The sequence below is a fragment of the Elephas maximus genome, chromosome 4, assembly GCF_024166365.1.
Source record: "Elephas maximus indicus isolate mEleMax1 chromosome 4, mEleMax1 primary haplotype, whole genome shotgun sequence".
Taxonomy (NCBI): Eukaryota; Metazoa; Chordata; class Mammalia; order Proboscidea; family Elephantidae; genus Elephas; species Elephas maximus.
Genome location: NC_064822.1, coordinates 27337072 through 27356284, shown reverse-complemented (window position 1 = coordinate 27356284; position 19213 = coordinate 27337072). Strand labels below are relative to the sequence as shown.

The window sequence follows — 19213 nt, the reverse complement described above, 5'->3', positions numbered from 1 at the left end:
AAAATGCTGTTGTTGTTAGGTGTCGTTGAGTCGATTCTGACACATGGTGACCCTATGCACAACAGTCCCGTGCCATCCTCATAATCGCTGTTACACTTAAGCCCACCAGTGCAGCCACTGTGTCAATTCATCTTCCTCTCTTTCACTGACCCTCTATTTTACCAAGCATGATGTCCTTCTCCAGGGGCTGATCTCTTCAAAGTATATGAGATGTTGTCTCACCATCCTTGCTTCCAAGGAGCGTTCTGGTTGCACTTCTTCCAAGACAGATTTGCTCATTCTTTTGGCAGGCCATGGTATATTCAATATTCTTTTCCAACACCAAAACTCTTCTGTCTTCACATACACATGAGGCGATTGAAAACACCATGGCTAGGGTCAGGTGCACTTTAGTCTTCAAGGTGATACCTCTGCTTTTCAATACGTTAAAGAGGTCTTTGGCAGCCGATGTGCCCAATGCAATGCATCTTTTGATTTCCTGACCACTGCTTCCGTGAGTACTGATTACAGATCTAAGTAAAATGAAATTCTTGACAACTACAATCTTTTCTCCGTTTATCATGATGTTGCTTATTGGTCCAGTTGTGAAGTTTTGTTTTGTTTTTTTTTAATGTTGAGGTATAATTCATACTGAAGGCTGTGGTCTTTGATCTTCACCAGTAAGAGCTTCAAGACCTCTTCACTTTCAGCAAACAAGGTTGTGTCATCTGCAAAACATAGGTTGTTAATGAGTCTTCCTCCAATCCTGATGCCTCCTTCTTCATGTATTCCAGCTTCTCTGATTATTTGCTCAGCATACAGATTGAATAGGTATGGTGAAAGGATACAACCCTGATGCACACCTTCCCTGACTTTAAACCATGCAGCGTCCCCTTGTTCTGTTCCATAATTTGTTATGATCTACACACTCGAATGCCTTTGCATAGTCACTAAAACAGAGGTGAACATCTTTCTGGTACTCAGCTTTCAGCCAGGATCCATCTGACATCAGTAATGATATCCCTTGTTCCACGTCCTCTTCTGAATCCAGCTGGAATTTCTGGCATTTCAGTTTCGATATACTGCTGCAGCTGCTTGTAAACGATCTTCAGCAAAATTTTGCTTGAATGTGATATTAATGATACTGTTCAATAATTTCCACATTCGGATGGATCACCTTTCTTGGGAATGCACATAAATACGAATCCCTTCCAATCGGTAGGCCAGGTAGTTGTCTTCCAAATTACTTGGCATAGACGAGTGAGCACTCCAGCGCTGCATCCGTTTGTTTCTATCACCAAGGTCATATTTTCCAACTACTGATCCTTCTTCTTTGTTTCCAACTTTTGCATTACAATCACCAGTAATTATCAACGCATCCTGATTACATGTTCAGACTGTAGAAGTTGGTAAAATCTTCAATTCCGTCATCTTTGGCCTTAGTGGCTGGTGCATAAATTTGAATGATAGTCATAGTAACTAGTCTTCCTTGTACGCGTATAGATATTATCCTATCACAGGACAGATGTTTCAATCTCAATTGATACTTTGTCAATTTCTGAGGCCATGTTTGTTCACCAATGCCTTCAGTACAGTTTGGACTTCTTCCTTCAGTACCATTGGTTCCTGATCAAATGCTACCTCCTAAAATAGTTTAATGTCAACCAGTCCTTTCCAGTATAGTGACTCTTTGTATTTCTTCCACCTTCTTTTGATGCTTTCTGCATCGTTTAATATTTTCCTGGTAGAATCCGTCAATATTGCAACTCAATGCTTGAATGTTTTCTTCAGTTCTTTCAGCTTAAGAAATACTGACAATGTTTTCTCCCTTTTGGTTTTCCATCTCCAGCTTTTTGCACATGTCATTACAATACTTTGTCTTTTAGAGCTGCCCTTTGAAATCTTCTGTTCAGCTCCTTAACTTCGTTTCTTCCTTTCACTTTAGCTACTCGACGTTCAAAAGCAAGTTTCATTGTCTCTTCTGACATCCATTTTGGTCTTTTCTTTCTTTCCTGTCTTTTTAAAGACCTCTTGCTTTCTTCCTGTATGATGTCCTTGATGTCATTCCACAACTCGTCTGGTCTTTGTTCATTAGTGTTCAATGTATCAAATCTATTCTTGAGATGCTCCTGAAATTCAGGTGGTATATGCTCAAGGTCGTACTTTGGCTCTTGTGGACTTGTTCTAATTTTCTTCAGTTTCAACTTGAACTTGCATATGAGCAACTGATGGTCTGTTTTGCAGACTGCCCCTGGCCTTGTTCTGACTGAAGATATTGAGCTTTTCCATCGTCTCTTTCCACAGATGTAGTCAATTTGACTCTTGTGTATTCCATCTGGCGAGGTCCATGTGTATAGTCACCATTTATGTTAGTGAAAAAAGGTATTTGCAATGAAGAAGTCATTGGTCTTGCAAAATTCTATCATGTGATTTCCAGCATCATTTCTATCACCAAGGCCATTTTCCAACTACTGATCTTTCTTCTTTGTTTCCAGCTTTTGCATTACAATCACCAGGAATTATCAACACATCCTGATTACATGTTCAGACTGCAGAAGTTGGTAAAATCTTCAATTTTGTCATCTTCGGCCTTAGTGGCTGGTGTATAAATTTGAATAATACTCGTATTAACTGGTCTTCCTTATAGATATTATCCTATCGCTGACAGTGCTGTACTTCAGGACAGATCTTAAAGTGTTCTTTCTGACAATGAACGTGACGTCATCCTTCTTCAAGTCATCATTCCCGGCTTAGTAGACCATACGATTGTCCAATTCGAAATGGCCAATACCAGTCCATTTCAGCTCACTAATGCCTAGGATATCCATGTCTATGTGTCCATTTCATTTTTGACAATTTCCAATTTTCCTAGATTCATACTTCATACATTCCAGGTTCCGATTATTAATGGATGTTTGCAGCTATTATTTCTCATTTTGAGTCATATCACATCAGCAAATGAAGGTTCCAAAAGCTTGACTCCATCCACATCATTAAGGTTGACTTTACTTTGAGGAAGCAGCTCTTGCCCAGTAGTATTCTGATTGTCTTCCAAGCTGAGGGGCTCATCTCCTGGCACTATATCAGACAATGTTCTGCTGCTATTTGTAAGGTTTTCACTGGCTAATTCTTTTCAAAAGTAGACCACCGGGTCCTTCTTCCTCATCTGTCTTAGTCTGGAAGCTTAGCTGAAACCTGTCCATCATGGGTGACCCTGCTGGTGTTTGAATACCAGTGGCATAGTTTCCAGCATCACAGCAACATGCAAGCCACCGCAGTATGACAAACTGACAGACACATGGGGGAGTCCAAAAATAGACCCACACATATATGGACAACTGATTTTTGACAAAGGTATAAAGGTAATTCAAGGAGCCCTGTGATGCATTCATCAAGAACTCAGCTGCTAACCAAAAGGTTGGCAATTGCAACCCACTCAGTAGCTCCGCAGGAGAAAGACCTGGCAATCTGCTCCTATAGAGATTACAGCCTAGAAACCCAGTGGGGCAGTTCTACTCTGTCACGTGGGGTCCCCATGAGTCGAAATAGACTCAACAGCATCTAAAAACAATTCAGTGGCAAAAGGATAGTTTTTTCAACAAATGATCCTGGAACAACTACATATCTATATGCAAAAGAAATAAAGTGAATTTTGAACTTGTGGTTGTTAGGTGCCATCAAGTCGGTTCCACTCTAGCAACTCTATGTGCAACAGACTCTATGTGTACCATTCGCACAATCATTGTTACACCTCAGCTCATTGTTGCAGCCACTGTGTCAATCCATCTTGTAGAGAGCCTTCCTCTTTTTCACTGCCCTCTACTTTACCAAGCATGATGTCCTTCTCCAGGGACTGGGCCATCCTGATAACATGTCCAGAGTATGTGAGACAAAGTCTTGCCATCCTTGCTTCCAAGTTGCATCCTGGCTGTACTTCTTCCAAGACAGATTTGTTCATTCTTCTGGCAGTCCATGGTATATTCAATATTCTTCGCCAATGCCATAACTCAAAGGCATCAATTCTGATTTTGACCTTACCTCATACCATATACAAAAATTAACTTCAAATGAATGAATCATAGACCTCAACATAAAACCTAAAAATAAAAGCCTTCCAGAAGACAGGCTTAAAGAAAATCTTTGTGACCTTGAATTGGCAAATATTTATTAGGTACAACATCAAAGCCTCATCCTGAAAAGAAAAAAAATTGATTAGTTGGACTTCCTCAAAATCAAGGACTTTTGCTCTTTGAAAGACAGTGTTTGGAGAATGAAAATGCTAGCCACATAGTAGGAAAATACATTTGCAAATCATGTATCTGATATACACACCAAGGAAAAAATATGTAACATAATGAGCTCTAACAACTCAACAAGAAACCAAACAACCCAATAAAAAATGGGCAAAAGATCTGAATAGACACTTCCACTACAGAAAGCGTACAAATGGCAAACAAGCATATGAAAAGATGCATTTGGGAAATGCAAATCAAAACCCAGTGAGGTACCAGTACACATCTACTAAAACCAGTACCCAGTGCCGTCAAGTCGATTCAAATGCATAAAATTAAAAGGACTCACCATACCAACCGCTGAAGAGTATATGGTGGAAATGGAACTTTCATACAGTGCCAGTGTAAATGTAAAATATTACAAACCACTGTGGAAAATAGTTTTCCAGTTGCTTAACTACCATATGACCTTGCCAATTCACTCGAAGGTTTCACTCGAGAAAAAATGAAAGCATATTTTCATACAAAGACTTGTATAAGACTGTTCATGATAATTTTATTTGTAACAGTACCAGATTTGGAAAAACCCAAACATTCATCAACAGGTGAATGAAATGAATAAACAAATTATGGTATATCCATACAATGGAATAGTACTCATCAATAAAAAATAATGAACTACTAATAGTTGCAAAACATAGATGAATCTCAAAAACATTATGTTGACTAAAACATAGTGTATCATTTTCATTATTTGAAGGTCACAGGCAAAACTTGTTTATAATAATAGAAATCAAAACAGTGGTTATCAATGGTAGGTAAAGATAAATGAAAGCAAGTATAAAGGCATTTTCTGGAATGATAGATATGTCCTATACCTTGATGTCCTATACCTTGATTGAATGTTAGTTCTATTGACATATACATTTTTCAATAATCACAAAATTGTATTGTATACTTAAGATCTGTATATTTCACTGCATGTAAATTTGATTTTAATCAAATTAAAATAAAAACACATCAAAGGAAAAATGTACATTAGATTTTTAGTTCTAATAAGGTGGAATAAAGTTCTTTCTACTCCCAATTTACTCTCTACAATCACCTCCAAAAGAGTAAGAACAAAAAACAACTACATAACTCTAGTCTTCATGAAAATAGGAAACACACATAAAAAGACAGCCTTCTAAGGAGGAATGGTGAATGACTACGGAAGGTAACAAAAACCCATTGCCATTGAGTCAGTTCCAACTCATAGCGACCCTACAGGACAGAGCAGAACTTCCCCATAAGGTTTCTAAGTCGTGGCTTCTGGATTCGAACTGCTGACCTTTTGGTTAGCAGCTGAGCTCTTAGCCACTGTGCCACCAGGGCTCCAAGGAAGGTAAACAATACAGAAAAGATGCTGATGAAAAGTAAACTGATCTGCCCAACGCTGCCCTCAGAAGACTCAGGAATTAGAAGCTTCAGGTACAGAAGAAGGTGAGGGAAATGTGGAGAGGGAAGTTGCTGAAAACAGTGAGGTTATTTCAAAGTCTCTATTGAAAGTAGTTGGGCTCCAAGAACATTCCCTAACAAAGACCCCCCAGCCTGGCAAGTCTTCTACTACTCATTCACCCCTGCAGGAAATGAGAGGTATTCTAGAAAAAGGGACCAGGGAGCTCTAGACCCAAAGGTTCCAAGCGCAGATGGAAGCAGAAGTGACCCCTGAGCCTGAACACAAGAGAATTAAGTGAAATACTACCTCATAAATGGTAAAATCTCCAGCCCATTTTCCTACCCACCTCCAGAAAGGCCACAATCAGGTTCATACTCCCCCAGGTAGGCCATCAAAGAAGTCTTTTCTGTAGAAAGTGAACCATCCCAGAGGAAAGTCTTACAGATTCTTACATTAAGAGGTCCCTGAACAAAAGACAAGGTTCCTTCCCAATCACCTTATGGTGAAGCCCCTAAGTCAAGAGGACCAACCCACAAACACAGCTTTGCTGGTTTGCTTTTTGGAGAAATTTAGAGAATTTCACACTATTATGAGACGTATACAAGAGACTAAAACAAACAAAAGGAACTTAAAGGAAAGTGAAACAAAAGTAAGCTTAAAAAAAAACTAATATACTATGGGAGAAGATAACACATTCATGAAACAAGAGCCAGATTCTGTAAAAATAAATATTCAAAAACAAAATTAAAAAAAAAGTAAGTGCTTAAATTTTTAAAATATGTACAATATTTGGAAGATAAAACCAAGGAATTTTTTTCAGAAAGCCAGAGAGAGAGACAGACAGAGGGAGACTGAAAATGAGAGAAAAGAAATTGAGAGGCTCAATCCCAGAGATCCAACATCCAAATAAGTTTCAAAAAGAGAACAGAGAGAAAGAAAAGATTAAAGACATGATACAAAAAAAAGTTTTCTAGTTCTGAAGGACATATGTCACCATTAATGAAAAACAAACAAAAACCTTCATAAAACCATAAAACCCGTTACCCATTGCCACTGAGTCTATTCTAACTTATAGCAACCCTAGATGACAGAGCAGAAACCATAGGGTTTCCCAGGCTGTAATCTTTACGGGAGCAGACTGTCGCATCTTTTTCCCTCAGAGCAGCTGGTAGGTTTGAACCACAAACGTTTCAGTTAGCAGCCCAGCACTTTAACCACTGTGCCATCAGGGCTCCTTTCACAAACCCATATTATCATGAAAATCAAGAAACACCAGGGATAAGAGGAGATCCTAAAAGCCCCTGAAGAGAAAAATCCAAAACCAACAAGTTACACAGGGGAAAAGAAAAAAAAAAAAAAAAGGGCCTTTAAAATTTTAAGTAAAACTGACTTCAAACTATCATTCTAGAAACAACCACTACAACCACTGAGAAAGAAGTATAAAGATATTTTCAGTCCTGGTAACTCTCAACTTTTTTCCTCCCATATACATCTTTGCCTCAGGAACCTCCACCAAAATAACAAAGCATACCAAAAAAAGGAAAACTGGGATCCAGGAAACAGAATCCAACAACAGGAAACAAAAAGAATTTACAAGATGATGCCAAAGAGAAGTGCCAGGACAAGAACAGTGGCAGTCCAGCAAGAGAACGGGGGACTCCTGCAGGGCAGGGCCAGAAAGAAACGGCCCTGACAACTTATCTCATGTGGGAACTTGTGGAGATGGCATAGTCTTGGCAATCAGCCTGGAGATAATTTAAGCTTAAGTGTTTCACTTTAGTATTACTTGCATCTCCTTTTTCTACCATCATCAGCTTTAACCAAAATTTTATTTAGCCAAATATTTTATTAAGTGATTTCTATGTCCAGCACTATTTCAAAAACCATAGAAAATACAAAAGAAGTACTTTTCTTGTCCACATACAGACAATACACTTACTAGTGACAATCCAACTAGGTAGTAATTTTTTTTTTTTTTCCAGAAAAGAAAAAACAAAATCAAGACATCTAAGCTATATTAATGGCTGGGCCCTTTGTTCTCAGTGTTAATTAATTCAAAAGGAAAGATAAAAAGTCCTATTCAGGAAACAATTCGAAAATATATACCTATTTTTTTTACCTAAAGAAAATCAGAGAAATTCTTGAAGTACTCTGTTTACAATATTTATTACAACATATCATGGAAAAAAAAAAAACTAATATTTAAAAGCTGTATCCAAAATTATGCAAAATTACTCTCTAATTTTCATATTTTATGAAAGATGTAGTTAAATAATATGACTTTATGAAAGTTCAAAAGAAACTATACAACTTACCTGTTTGGCCATATTCTTTGAAAACGTTGCTGATTTTTCTCTTAAAATCGTGATAAGGTCTTTATAAATTTTACCTTTTCTCTCATAATTAATTTCCCTCTCATCATCTGTTTTGCCCTTTGAGGGGAAAAACGTTCAGTGTTATTATTAATGTAAGAGCAATATAAGAACGTGGTCAATATATTACAACCTAAGCACACGTACTGTTTTCTAATGGGTACAGGTGGTGGTCTTTATACAAGAAATGTATGGGCAAAACATACATTCCCCCCTAAGTTAATGTTCTCTCCCCACTCATTCATTCACGTTTACTGAGTACCTGCTATGAGCATGAAGGGGACTCTTGTTATCCAATAGGGGAGTGAAGCCTCCTTTCCTCTGCACCCTTTCTTCTACTGTGAAAATGCATTATGACATCATGAGCCTTAATGATGAGGTCATAAAAGGTCTGAAGATGAGAATGCCACCTAGGAAGGGCCTACGTGCCTGTTGATCACACTCTGCTGTTGTTCTGTAGGTAGCACGGTTGTGGTCGGCTTATTTTCTAGGGTCATGATCTCCAGTAACCATCTGCCCCTCCACCTTCTTCCATCTCGCCTGTGTCCGGTTCTCGTTTTCCCTTTTCTCCCTACCCCTATTATTCTCCTATAACAGATCACATGTATATATTATGTGCTGTGTTGTAAACTTTGTTGTAATTATTTAATAGTTTTACATTCCTTGTCTTTCGCTTTTACAACTTAATGGAATACTTAGATGTTTTCACATCAAATAAAATCATGTGTGTACATACACATACATACATATACACACCTCACACACACACACGTTTGTTTGACAGAAGCAAAGATGCCTTGCCTGACTCTAGAAAACCAAAGAAAATCATTCCTTCTTTTATTTCCCTATTTCCTAATTCAAGAGTTTACTTCTCTAAAAAATCAAAGCAAACAAACAAAAAAATCACATTTAGGTCATTTACCTTAGCTCTGCGGAAATAAGCTAAATGTGATGCTAACAAGAAACACAGCAAATGGGCATGTAAGAAAGAAGAGACGCTGATGAGGAATCAGGAAAGTGGCACCGGCATTTAGAGATTAACTCAAGCCAAGGTACAACGACTCTGCAAGCAGTGCCCCAGGATAGCTGGGTCCCCATTAAGGATGTGGGTCCTTCCTGTAGAATATGCCTGGGAGTTCCAAAGGTACACTGAAGACTCTGAGGGCAGGATGCTGCAGAGGAGAAAGCTGAGTCCCGCTCCTTCTAACAAGGTTCAGTGAATAGGTATGAGACCAATCACAAGTTTTTTAATCCACAAAATTCAGAAGGCTATGTGCTGTTTCTCTCTTGGCTCACAACCCACCCATCCATACTCTGCTTTGTGATACTCAGGGCTGGGTGTATTTCTCTCTATTTCTCCTTTGCCAGGTTAGTTTAGGTTCGGTCAACAAGAAGCTAAAAGAAGACTGAAGGTTGAAGGAAGGACATGCTATGCTCCTTCCTGTTTACCCACTGTCCCTGTTAGAGTCACCTCAGCAACGGCCCTTCACCTCTGGCAGTGGCAGTTGCTTCCAGTAGCAACAGTTGATTCTAATTTGCAGAGTTTTTTTTCCCCCCCTCACAGTCCAGGGATGCTGAACTAGGCTCGTCCCCTCAGAAATACCATTATCAGCTGATGAGTGCTCCATCCTCAAAGGTCTGGGCCCAACTCTGTCAGCTCTACAAGGATCTTCCTCTGAGCTCCCAAGGTACCGGCACAATTATGGCAGCTCTGTGGGGCCCTCCTCTGAGCTCCTAGGGGACCAGCATAGTCTGGAAGCACCCCTTCCCCAGAGGTCTGGGTCCCAGCTTCGTGGGGCACTTCCTCCAAGCTTCTGATAACCACCTCTTCTTCCCTTGGCCCCCCAACCCTTAGGACAGAAGCTGCCATTATTACTTCTATATTTCAATGCTCCCTTCTTGCCTTTTCACTCCTTCAATACCTGAGTGAATATTCTGTGAAATGATTGTTAAAGAAGTTTTAATTTATAAAGTAGAATGAGTCACTTTGAAGCCCCTTTCTTAAAAGACTGACTTAATGACCTGGCAATGGCGAACAACGAAGCTAATTCTGAGACCATTTTAGATTTGTCCAGAAAATGCATAGCAAATGAATCTGCTCCAATCTCACAGAACAGCGTTTCATACTCTGCGGTCATATGGATATAATCCTTGAGACACACCAGCATCAATTACAGATACCTAGCTAAGGTCTAAAAGGAGCCCTCGTGGTGCATGGGTTAAGCGCTCAGCTGCCAACCAAAAGGTCAGTGGTTCAAACCCACCTGCCGCTCCGTGCGAGAAAGGTGTAACAGTCTGCTTCCATAAAAATTTCAGCTTTGGAAACCTTATGAGGCAGTTCTACCCTGTCCTATAGGGTCTCAGTGAGTCGGAATCTACTGGACAGCAACAGGTTTGGTTTGGTTCGGTTCGATTTGGTTCGGTTCAGTTTGGTTTAGCTAAGGTTGGTTAACAGCTCGGCTGCTAACCAGGAGGTCGACAGTTCGAATCTACCAGATGCTCCTTCAAAATCCTGTGGGGCAGTTCTACTCTGTCCTATATGGTCCCTTTGAGTTGGAACCGACTTGATGGCAATGAATTTGGTTTTTTGGCTTAAGGTCCAAATTCAACTGGTTTTAGTTTTAAAAAAAATACTTACACCATTTAAAAATACTCCTTCTGTGCTGCAAGTGATGCACAAAGTCTCAACATCGTGCGGTTTCACCAGCACGTAACACATTTCCCCATAAATCTGTCTCCAAGGTGGGGCGCGACATCCATTTGAAAACTCATAATCTGAAACCAAGTGTCAGTCAGTTAATAGGAGTTCCTTAGCCTAGAGTTTTGTAAAACGTGTTGGCTTCAAAACATAGATATTACTGAAAATTTTTCATTTTCTTAAATGTAGCCATTGAAGCATTTTTAAAAATATAACTATGAAAGCGTACATGACATAGGAGTCCCTGGGTGACACGAATGGTTAAGCACTCGACTACTAGCAGAAAGGATGGCGGTTCAAACCCACCCAGAGGCGCCTCGGAAGACAGGTCTGGCAAGCTGCTTCTGAAAGGTCACAGCCTTGAAAACCCTATGGATCAGTTCTACTCTGACACATGGGGTCGCCGAAAGTAGAAATCAACTTGACGGCAATTAACAGCAAATATATAACATAAAATGAATCTGAAAAGATATAAACCTGAGGTATATTCGATAGATTCCAGGACTGTTTGTTCTCCTTTTCCTGAGTAACGTTTCAGCAAATCTATATCGTTCTTAATGGCTGATGGATTTAAACGTATTTCTCTGAAATAAACATTAAAAAAAATAAGTTTAAATGCTTTAAAACAGAATCTATAGAAAACCCATGAAAATATTGCATTACATTGGGGAGATATCTCTTTTGTAATTAAAATTGAAGTTTATTTTAGCCAGGTTATAATCTTGTAACAGCACTGGTAAAACTTTGAGAAACTCATGATTTGCACTTAATGTGACATTAAATATATTCAGCTAAATATTTATTTCATCACTTAATTGTAAGTATTTTAATCATCCCAGAAAAATAAACACGTTCTGGACTACACAAGCTCTATATTTGCATAATAACTGAATCATTTATATAACATTCTTAAGAGTCTTTGAAAATAATAAGGCCACTTAATGTCTTCAGAATTAGATGAAGCCTCACTCAAATGTTTTGGCGATGTGAACTGTAAATTTTAATTTTTCAAACCATAACCACCCAATAAAACTAAAATTTTGTTCCAGTAAAATTTAATGTTAAATCAATAGCAACAGCTCCCGTGTTTTATTTTTCATGCGTTTTCTCTAAAATGCTGAAAGCAATTTTCAGATAATTTTTAGAAGTTTCCTTTTCAAAAAGACTCACAGCGCAATATGTTTTAGTGAATAATTGAGTAGATGCATGTCCAAGTGCTGAATCAGCATGGCAACGTTCGTCTTAATCTCTTGCTCAGGGTCATCACCTTTGGTCATTTTATCAAGACCATTGAACGTAGATGAGTCTTCTCTCTTGGTTGTACTATAATCCGAGCCCAGAATTTTTACTACAGGGTCTCTATTAGCTGACAATAATAAGTAAAAATTCATTAACAACTAAAAATTATTCTCTTGGCTCCTTTTAAACAAAGAATAACAAACCCTTTAAACCCCACTCAAATGTGTTACTTTCATTAAGCTTTCTCTGACGGACCCAACTATGATTAATCTCTACTTCTGAGAGTCTACTGTACTTAGCAATTTTCTTACAGCTCTTGAGATGTTTTATAATTACCTTGTTTTATATATATTATCTATCTATGTCCTCTAACAGGACCAAGGACAAGACTCGTTCATTTGTTTATTGATGCTGGGGCATTCATTGTTCAGAATAAGCACTCAATAAGTATATTAGGAACTGATTTCAAGATAAAGAAATACTGGTTTCTTTAGAAAAATCATCACTAGAAGTGTGTATGTGTGCACCAGTGCTTAGTATTCAGAAATGCTTTCTTCCTAAAATGGTATGTTTCTCTCAGCCTACAGATCTATTGCCAGTCCTTCCCACCTGTTTAAACTGCTTTGATTCTTAACGCCTTTTGATGTTAGTTAGAAAAACAAATCTAACCAGTATTTACATACATACCAAAATTATAGTGAGAAGCTCAAATACCAACCTAATGATCAAGGCTTACATAAGATGTGAATGTTGACCCTAAAGGTGTTAAAAACAGAATTTGGTAAAGGTCAAGGGACGGTATGACTGAAAAGGAGGAAGAAAGCAGCAAAACTCCGTTTATAAAGGAGGAATTCAAGTAAAAGATGAAAAAATATATTTGCACTGGGACAGGGAGAGGGAAACGCCTTTGAGACTATTTAGAAAGTCTGCCTCAATTAAAATAAAGAGAAGTGTAGTGGTGGCATTAACTCTCCAGCAGGAAATGGGTTACGACACCAGAAAATAGCATAAAACGCTTAGGGTTGAGGAAAGGACTGCATGTGGGGAGGAGCAAGAAAATATCCATTTATTGAGCATCTCGACTTATCAGCCTTATGGCTTTTATCTCATAAAGATTTATGAAAAGAAACGGTAAGTGAATTCTGGGGAAAGAAATAAACCTGACTACCAAATCACTATGTAACATGAAATCCGGACCTACAACTAGAGGGTATACCTACAGTCCTATAAGGAAGGGCAAAATATTCCAAAGAGTAAACATTTAGCTAAACTAGAGATATGGCAATCTATGTGTTAAATCTACTCACTAAGCTGAATTTAATGAACAGCCATGCATCTATTAGCTATTTCACTGAATTCATTTTTTACTGTCAAGATTCCCTCCCTCCTTAATAAAGTAACTTTGATGCATAAAAAATAGAGAGCCTAAAATACGGAAGCGAAGGACAGAGATTTAATTAAAAAAAAAAGAGGCTGCTGGAACATCTAGAAAGAAGATCAATAATAACATAGAGGACTTGAACAATACTATAAACCAATTAGGCATAACAGACATATATAAAACACTCCACCCAACAATGGTACAATACACATGGATCATTCTCCAGGACAGATCATATGCTAGTTCACAAGTGTCAATAAATTTTTAGAGATTGAAATCATGCAAAGTATCTCCTCTGATTACAATGGAATATAACCAGAACTCACTAACAGAGGAAAACTGGTAATTACACAAATACGTGGAAATTAAACATCACACTATTAAACAACCAGTGGGTCAAAGAAGAAATCAAAAGGGAAATCAGAAAATACTCAGAAATGAATGAAACTGAAAGCACAGCATACCCAAACTTACGGAACACAGTGAAGGCAGAGCTTAAGCGGAAATTTACAGCGGTAAATGTTCACATTAAAAAAAAAGACAAAAGATCTCAAATTAACAACCTAACTTTACAAGTTGAGGAACTAGAAAAAGAAAAGCAAACTAAACCCAAAGTTACCAGAAGGAAAGAAACAACAAATTTCAAAGCAGAAATAAAAGAAACAGAACAGAAAAAACAATAGAGAGAACAACTAAACCAGAAGTTGGTTCCTTGAAAAGGTTAATAAAATGGACAAGCTTTTAGTTAGACTGACAAAGAAAAAAGAAAGAGAAGGTGCAAATAACTAAAATCATAAATGAAAGGGAGGACATTACTACCAACCCACAAAAATAAAAAGGATTACAAGGAAATGTTATAAAAAATGGTATGCCAATACACTGGATAACCTAGGTGAAACTAACAAATTCTGAAACACATGAACTACCTAAATTAACTCACGATAAAAACAGAAAATCTTGACACAACCACAGCAAGTGAAGAGATTGAATTAGTAATCAAAAACCTTCCAACAAAGAAAAGTCCTGGACCTAATGGCTTCACCAGGAAATTTCATCAAACATTTAAAGAAGAATTAACATAAATCCTTTTCAAAAACTTCCAAAAAAATAGAAGAGGTGGGAACATTACTTAACTCATTCAGAAATATAGACCAATGGGATAGAATTTGGAGTCCAAAAATAAACCCATATATCTACGGTCAACAGATTTTCGACAAGGGTGCCAAGTCCACTCAATAGGGAAAGAATGGTCTCTTCAATAAATGCTGCTAGGACAACTGGATCTCTACATGCAGAAGAATGAAGTTGGATCCATACCTTACACATGTGTCAGTCATCTAGTTCTGTTGTAACAGAAATACCACAAGTGGATGGCTTTAACAAAGAGAAATTTATTCTCTCACAGTCCAGTAGGCTACAAATCCAAAGTCAGGGTGCTGGCTCCAAGGAAAGGTTTTCCCTCTCTGTTGGCTCTGGAGGAAGGTGCTTGTCATCAGTCTTCCCTTGGTCTGGGAGCATCTCAGCACAGGAACCTCAGGTCGAAAGGATGTGCTCTGCTCCTGGCACTGCTTTCTTGGTGTTATGAGGTCCACATATCTCTCTGCTTGCTTCTCTCTTTTATATCTCAAAAAAGACTAGCTTAAGACACTATCTAATCTTGTAGATCTCATCAATATAACGGCCACTAATCCATCTCATTAACATCATGTTGTTGTTAGGTGCCATCAAGTTGGTTCCGACTCATAGTGACTCCATGAACAACATAACAAAATATTGCCCAGTCCAGTGCCATCCTCACAATCACTGTTACACTCAAGCCCATTGTTACAGCTACTATGTCAATCCATCTCATTGAGGGTCTTCCTCTTTTTTGCTGACCCTCTACTTTACCAGGCATGATGTCCTTCTCCAGGGACTGATCCCTCCTGACAACATGTCCAAAGTATGTGAGATGTAGTCACACCAACCTTGCATGTGAGGAGCATTCTGGTTGCACTTCTTCCAAGACCGATTTGTTTGTTCTTTTGGCAGTCCATGGTATATTCGATATTCTTCTCCAACACCACAATTCAAAGGTATCAATTCTTCTTCAGCCTTCCTTATTCATTGTCCAACTTTCATATGCACAGGAGGCACTCAAACACATGGCTTGGCTCAGGCACACCTTAGTCTTCTTAGTCATCTTTGGTTTTTAGCACTTTAAAGAGAGCCTCCCCCACGTCTGTCAGTTTGTTGTACTGTGGGGGCTTGTGTGTTGCTGTGATACTGGAAGCTATGCCACCGGTATTCAGATACCAGCAGGGTCACCCATGGAGGACAGGTTTCAGCTGAGCTTCCAGACTAAGACAGACTAGTAAGAAGGAACCAGCAGTCTACTTCTGAAAAGCATTAGCCAGTGAAAACCTTATGAACAGTAGCTGAACATTGTCTGATATAGTGCTGGAAGATGAGCGCTCCAGTTTGGGAAGCACTCAAAAGATGAGTGGGGAAGAGCTGCCTCCTCAAAGTAGAGTAGACCTTAATGACGTGGATGGAATAAAGCTTTCAGGGCCTTCATTTGCTGATGTGGCATGACTGAAAATGACAATAAACAGCTGCAAACATCCATTAATAATCGGAACTTGGAATGTACGAAGTATGAATCTAGGAAAATTGGAAATCATAAAAAATCAAATGGAACACATAAACATCGATATCCTAGGCATTAGTGAGCTGAAATGGACTGGTATTGGCCATTTTGAATTGGACAATCATATAGTCTACTATGCTGGGAATGACAACTCGAAGAGGAATGGTGTTGCATTCATCGTCAAAAAGAACATTTCAAGATCTATCCTGAAGTACAATGCTGTCAGTGATAGGATAACATCCATACGCCTACAAGGAAGACCAGTTAATATGATTATTATTCAAATTTATGCACCAACCGCTAGGGCCAAAGATGAAGAAACAGAAGATTTTTATCAGCTGCTGCAGCCTGAAATTGATCGAACATGCAATCAAGATGCATTGATAATTACTGCTGACTGGAATTCGAAAGTTGGAAACAAAGAATAGGGGTCAGTAGTTGAAAAATATGGCCTTGGTGACAGAAACAATGCCGGAGATCAAATGATAGAATTTTGCAAGACTGACTTCTTCATTGCAAATACCTTCTTTCACCAACATAAACGATGACTATACACAAGCACCTCGCCAGATGGAACATACAGAAATCAAATTGACTACATCTGTGGAAAGACATGATGGAAAAGCTCAATATCATCAGTCAGAACAAGGCTAGGGGCCGACTGTGGAACAGACCATCAATTGCTCATATGCAAGTTCAAGATGAAACTGAAGAAAATCAGAGCAAATCCACAAAAGGCAAAATATGACCTTGAGTATATCCCACCTGAATCTAGACCCCATCTGAAGAACAGATTTGACATATTGAACACTAGTGACCGAAGACCAGACGAGTTGTGGAATGACATCAAGGACATTATACATGAAGAAAGCAAGAGGTCACTGAAAAGGCAGGAAAGAAAGAAAAGACCAAGGTGGATGTCAGAGGAGACTCTGAAATTAGCTCTCGAAAGTCGAGTAGCTAAACAAAAGGGAGAATTGATGAGGTAAAAGAACTGAAAAGAGGATTTCAAAGGGCAGCTCGAGAAGACAAAGTAAAGTATTATAATGACATGTGCAAAGAACTGGAGATGGAAAACCAGAAGGGAAGGACACGCTCAGCATTTCTCAAGCTGGAAGAACTGAAGAAAAAATTCAAGCCTCGTGTTGCAATAGTGAAAGATTCCACGGGGAAAATATTAAACGATGCAGGAAGCATCAAAAGAAGATGGAAGGAATACACAGAGTCATTATTCCAGAAAGAATTAGTCGATGTTGAACCATTTCAACAGGTGGCAGATGATCAGGAACTGATGGTACTGAAGGAAGAAGTCCAAGCTGCTCTGAAGGCATTGGCAAAAAACAAGGCTCCAGGAATTGATGGAATATCAATTGAGATGTTTCCACAAACAGATGCAGTGCTGGAGGTGCTCACTTGTCTATGCCAAGAAATACGGAAGACAGCTTCCTGGTCAACTGACCGAAGAGATACATGTTTATGCCTATTCCCAAGAAAGGTGATCCAACCGCATGTGGAAATTATAGAACAATATCATTAAGATCACACCCAACCAAAATTTTGCTGAAGATCATTCAAAAACGGCTACAGCACTGTATCGACACGGAACTGCCAGAAATTCAGGCTGGTTTCAGAAGAGGACATGGAACCCAGGGATATCACTGATGATGTCAGATGGAGCCCGGTAAAAGTAGAGAATACCAGAAGGATGTTTACCTGTGTATTATTGACTATGCAAAGGCATTCGACTGCGTGGCTCATAACAAACTATGGATAACATTGCGAAGAATGGAATTCCAAAACACTTAATTGTGTTCATGAGGCACCCGTACACGGATCAAGAGGCAGTTGTTCGGACAGAACAAGGGAATACTGATTGGTTTAAAGTCAGGAAAGGTGTGCATCAGGGTTGAATTCCTTCACCATACCTATTCAATGTGTATGCTGAGCAGATAATATGAGAAGCTGGACTATATGAAGAACGGGGCATCAGAATTGGAGGAAGATTCATTAACAAACTGCGTTATGCAGATGACACAACCTTGCTTGCTGAAAGTGAAGAGGACTTGAAGCACTTACTAATGAAGATCCAAGACCTCAGCCTTTAGTATGGATTGCACCTCAATATAAAGAAAACAAAAATCCTCACAAATGGACCAATGAGCGACATCATGATAAATGGAGAAAAGACTGAAGTTGTGAAGGATTTCATTTTACCTGGATCCACAATCAACAGCCACGGAAGCAGCAGTCAAGAAATCAAAAGACACATTGCATTGGGCAAATCTGCTGCAAAGGACCTCTTTAAAGTGTTGAAGAGCAAAGATGTCACCTCGAAGACTAAGGTGCACCTGACCCATGCCATGGTATTTTCAATTGCATCATATGCATGTGAAAGCTGGATAATAAATAAGGAAGACTGAAGAAGAGTTGACACCTTTGAATTGTGGTGTTGGCGAAGAATATTGAAACTACCACGGACTGCCAAAAGAATGAACAAATCTGTCTTAGAAGAAGTACAACCAGAATGCTCCTTAGAGGCAAGGATGGCAAGACTGCATTTACATACTTTGGACATGTTGTCAGGAGGGATCAGTCCCTGGAGAAGGACATCATGCTTGGCAGAGTACAGGGTCAGCGGAAAAGAGGAAGACCCTCAAGGAGGTGGATTGACACAGTGGCTGCAACGATGAGCTCAAGCATAACAATGATTGTAAGGATGGCTCAGGACCAGGCAGTGTTTCGTTCTGTTGTGCATAAGGTTGCTACGAGTCGGAACCAACTCGACAGCCCCTAACAACAAAAAGACGGCCTTGCAGCACATTTGTCCAATGCAATGTGTCTTTTGATTTTTTGACTGCTGCTTCCATGGCTGTTGATTGTGGATCCAAGTAAAATGAAATCCTTTACAACTTCAAACTTTTCCCCATTTATCATGATGTTGCTTATTGGTCCAGTTGTGAGGATTTTTGTTTTCTTTATGTTGATGTGTAATCCATATGGAAGGCTGTGGTCTTTGATCTTCATCAGTAAGGGCTTCATTAACATCATAGTGATAGGATTTACAATACATAGGAAAATCTCATCAAATGACAAAATGGTGGACAATCACACAACACTGGGAATCATGGCCTAACCAAGTTGACACATATTTTGGGGGGACAAGATTCAATCCATGACAAACCATATACAAAAATAACTCAAAATGAGTCAATGATCTAGACATAAGAGCTAAAACTAGAAGAAAA

The 19213-nt window shown here is 38.9% G+C and overlaps 1 protein-coding gene across 6 annotated transcripts in view; it reads right to left on the bottom strand.

The window, feature by feature from the left end:
- The window catches only part of ODAD2 (outer dynein arm docking complex subunit 2), a 257613-nt gene that overhangs the window by 223615 nt on the left and 14785 nt on the right, over positions 1-19213 (bottom strand). For all 6 annotated transcript variants that reach the window (XM_049881739.1, XM_049881742.1, XM_049881741.1 and 3 more), the window contains exons 4-7: positions 11890-12085; positions 11197-11303; positions 10660-10796; positions 7965-8081 (exon numbers count right to left, since the gene is read on the bottom strand). In XM_049881739.1, coding sequence (XP_049737696.1) covers positions 7965-8081; positions 10660-10796; positions 11197-11303; positions 11890-12085 — 557 coding nt within the window. The remainder of the gene's footprint in view (positions 1-7964; positions 8082-10659; positions 10797-11196; positions 11304-11889; positions 12086-19213) is intronic.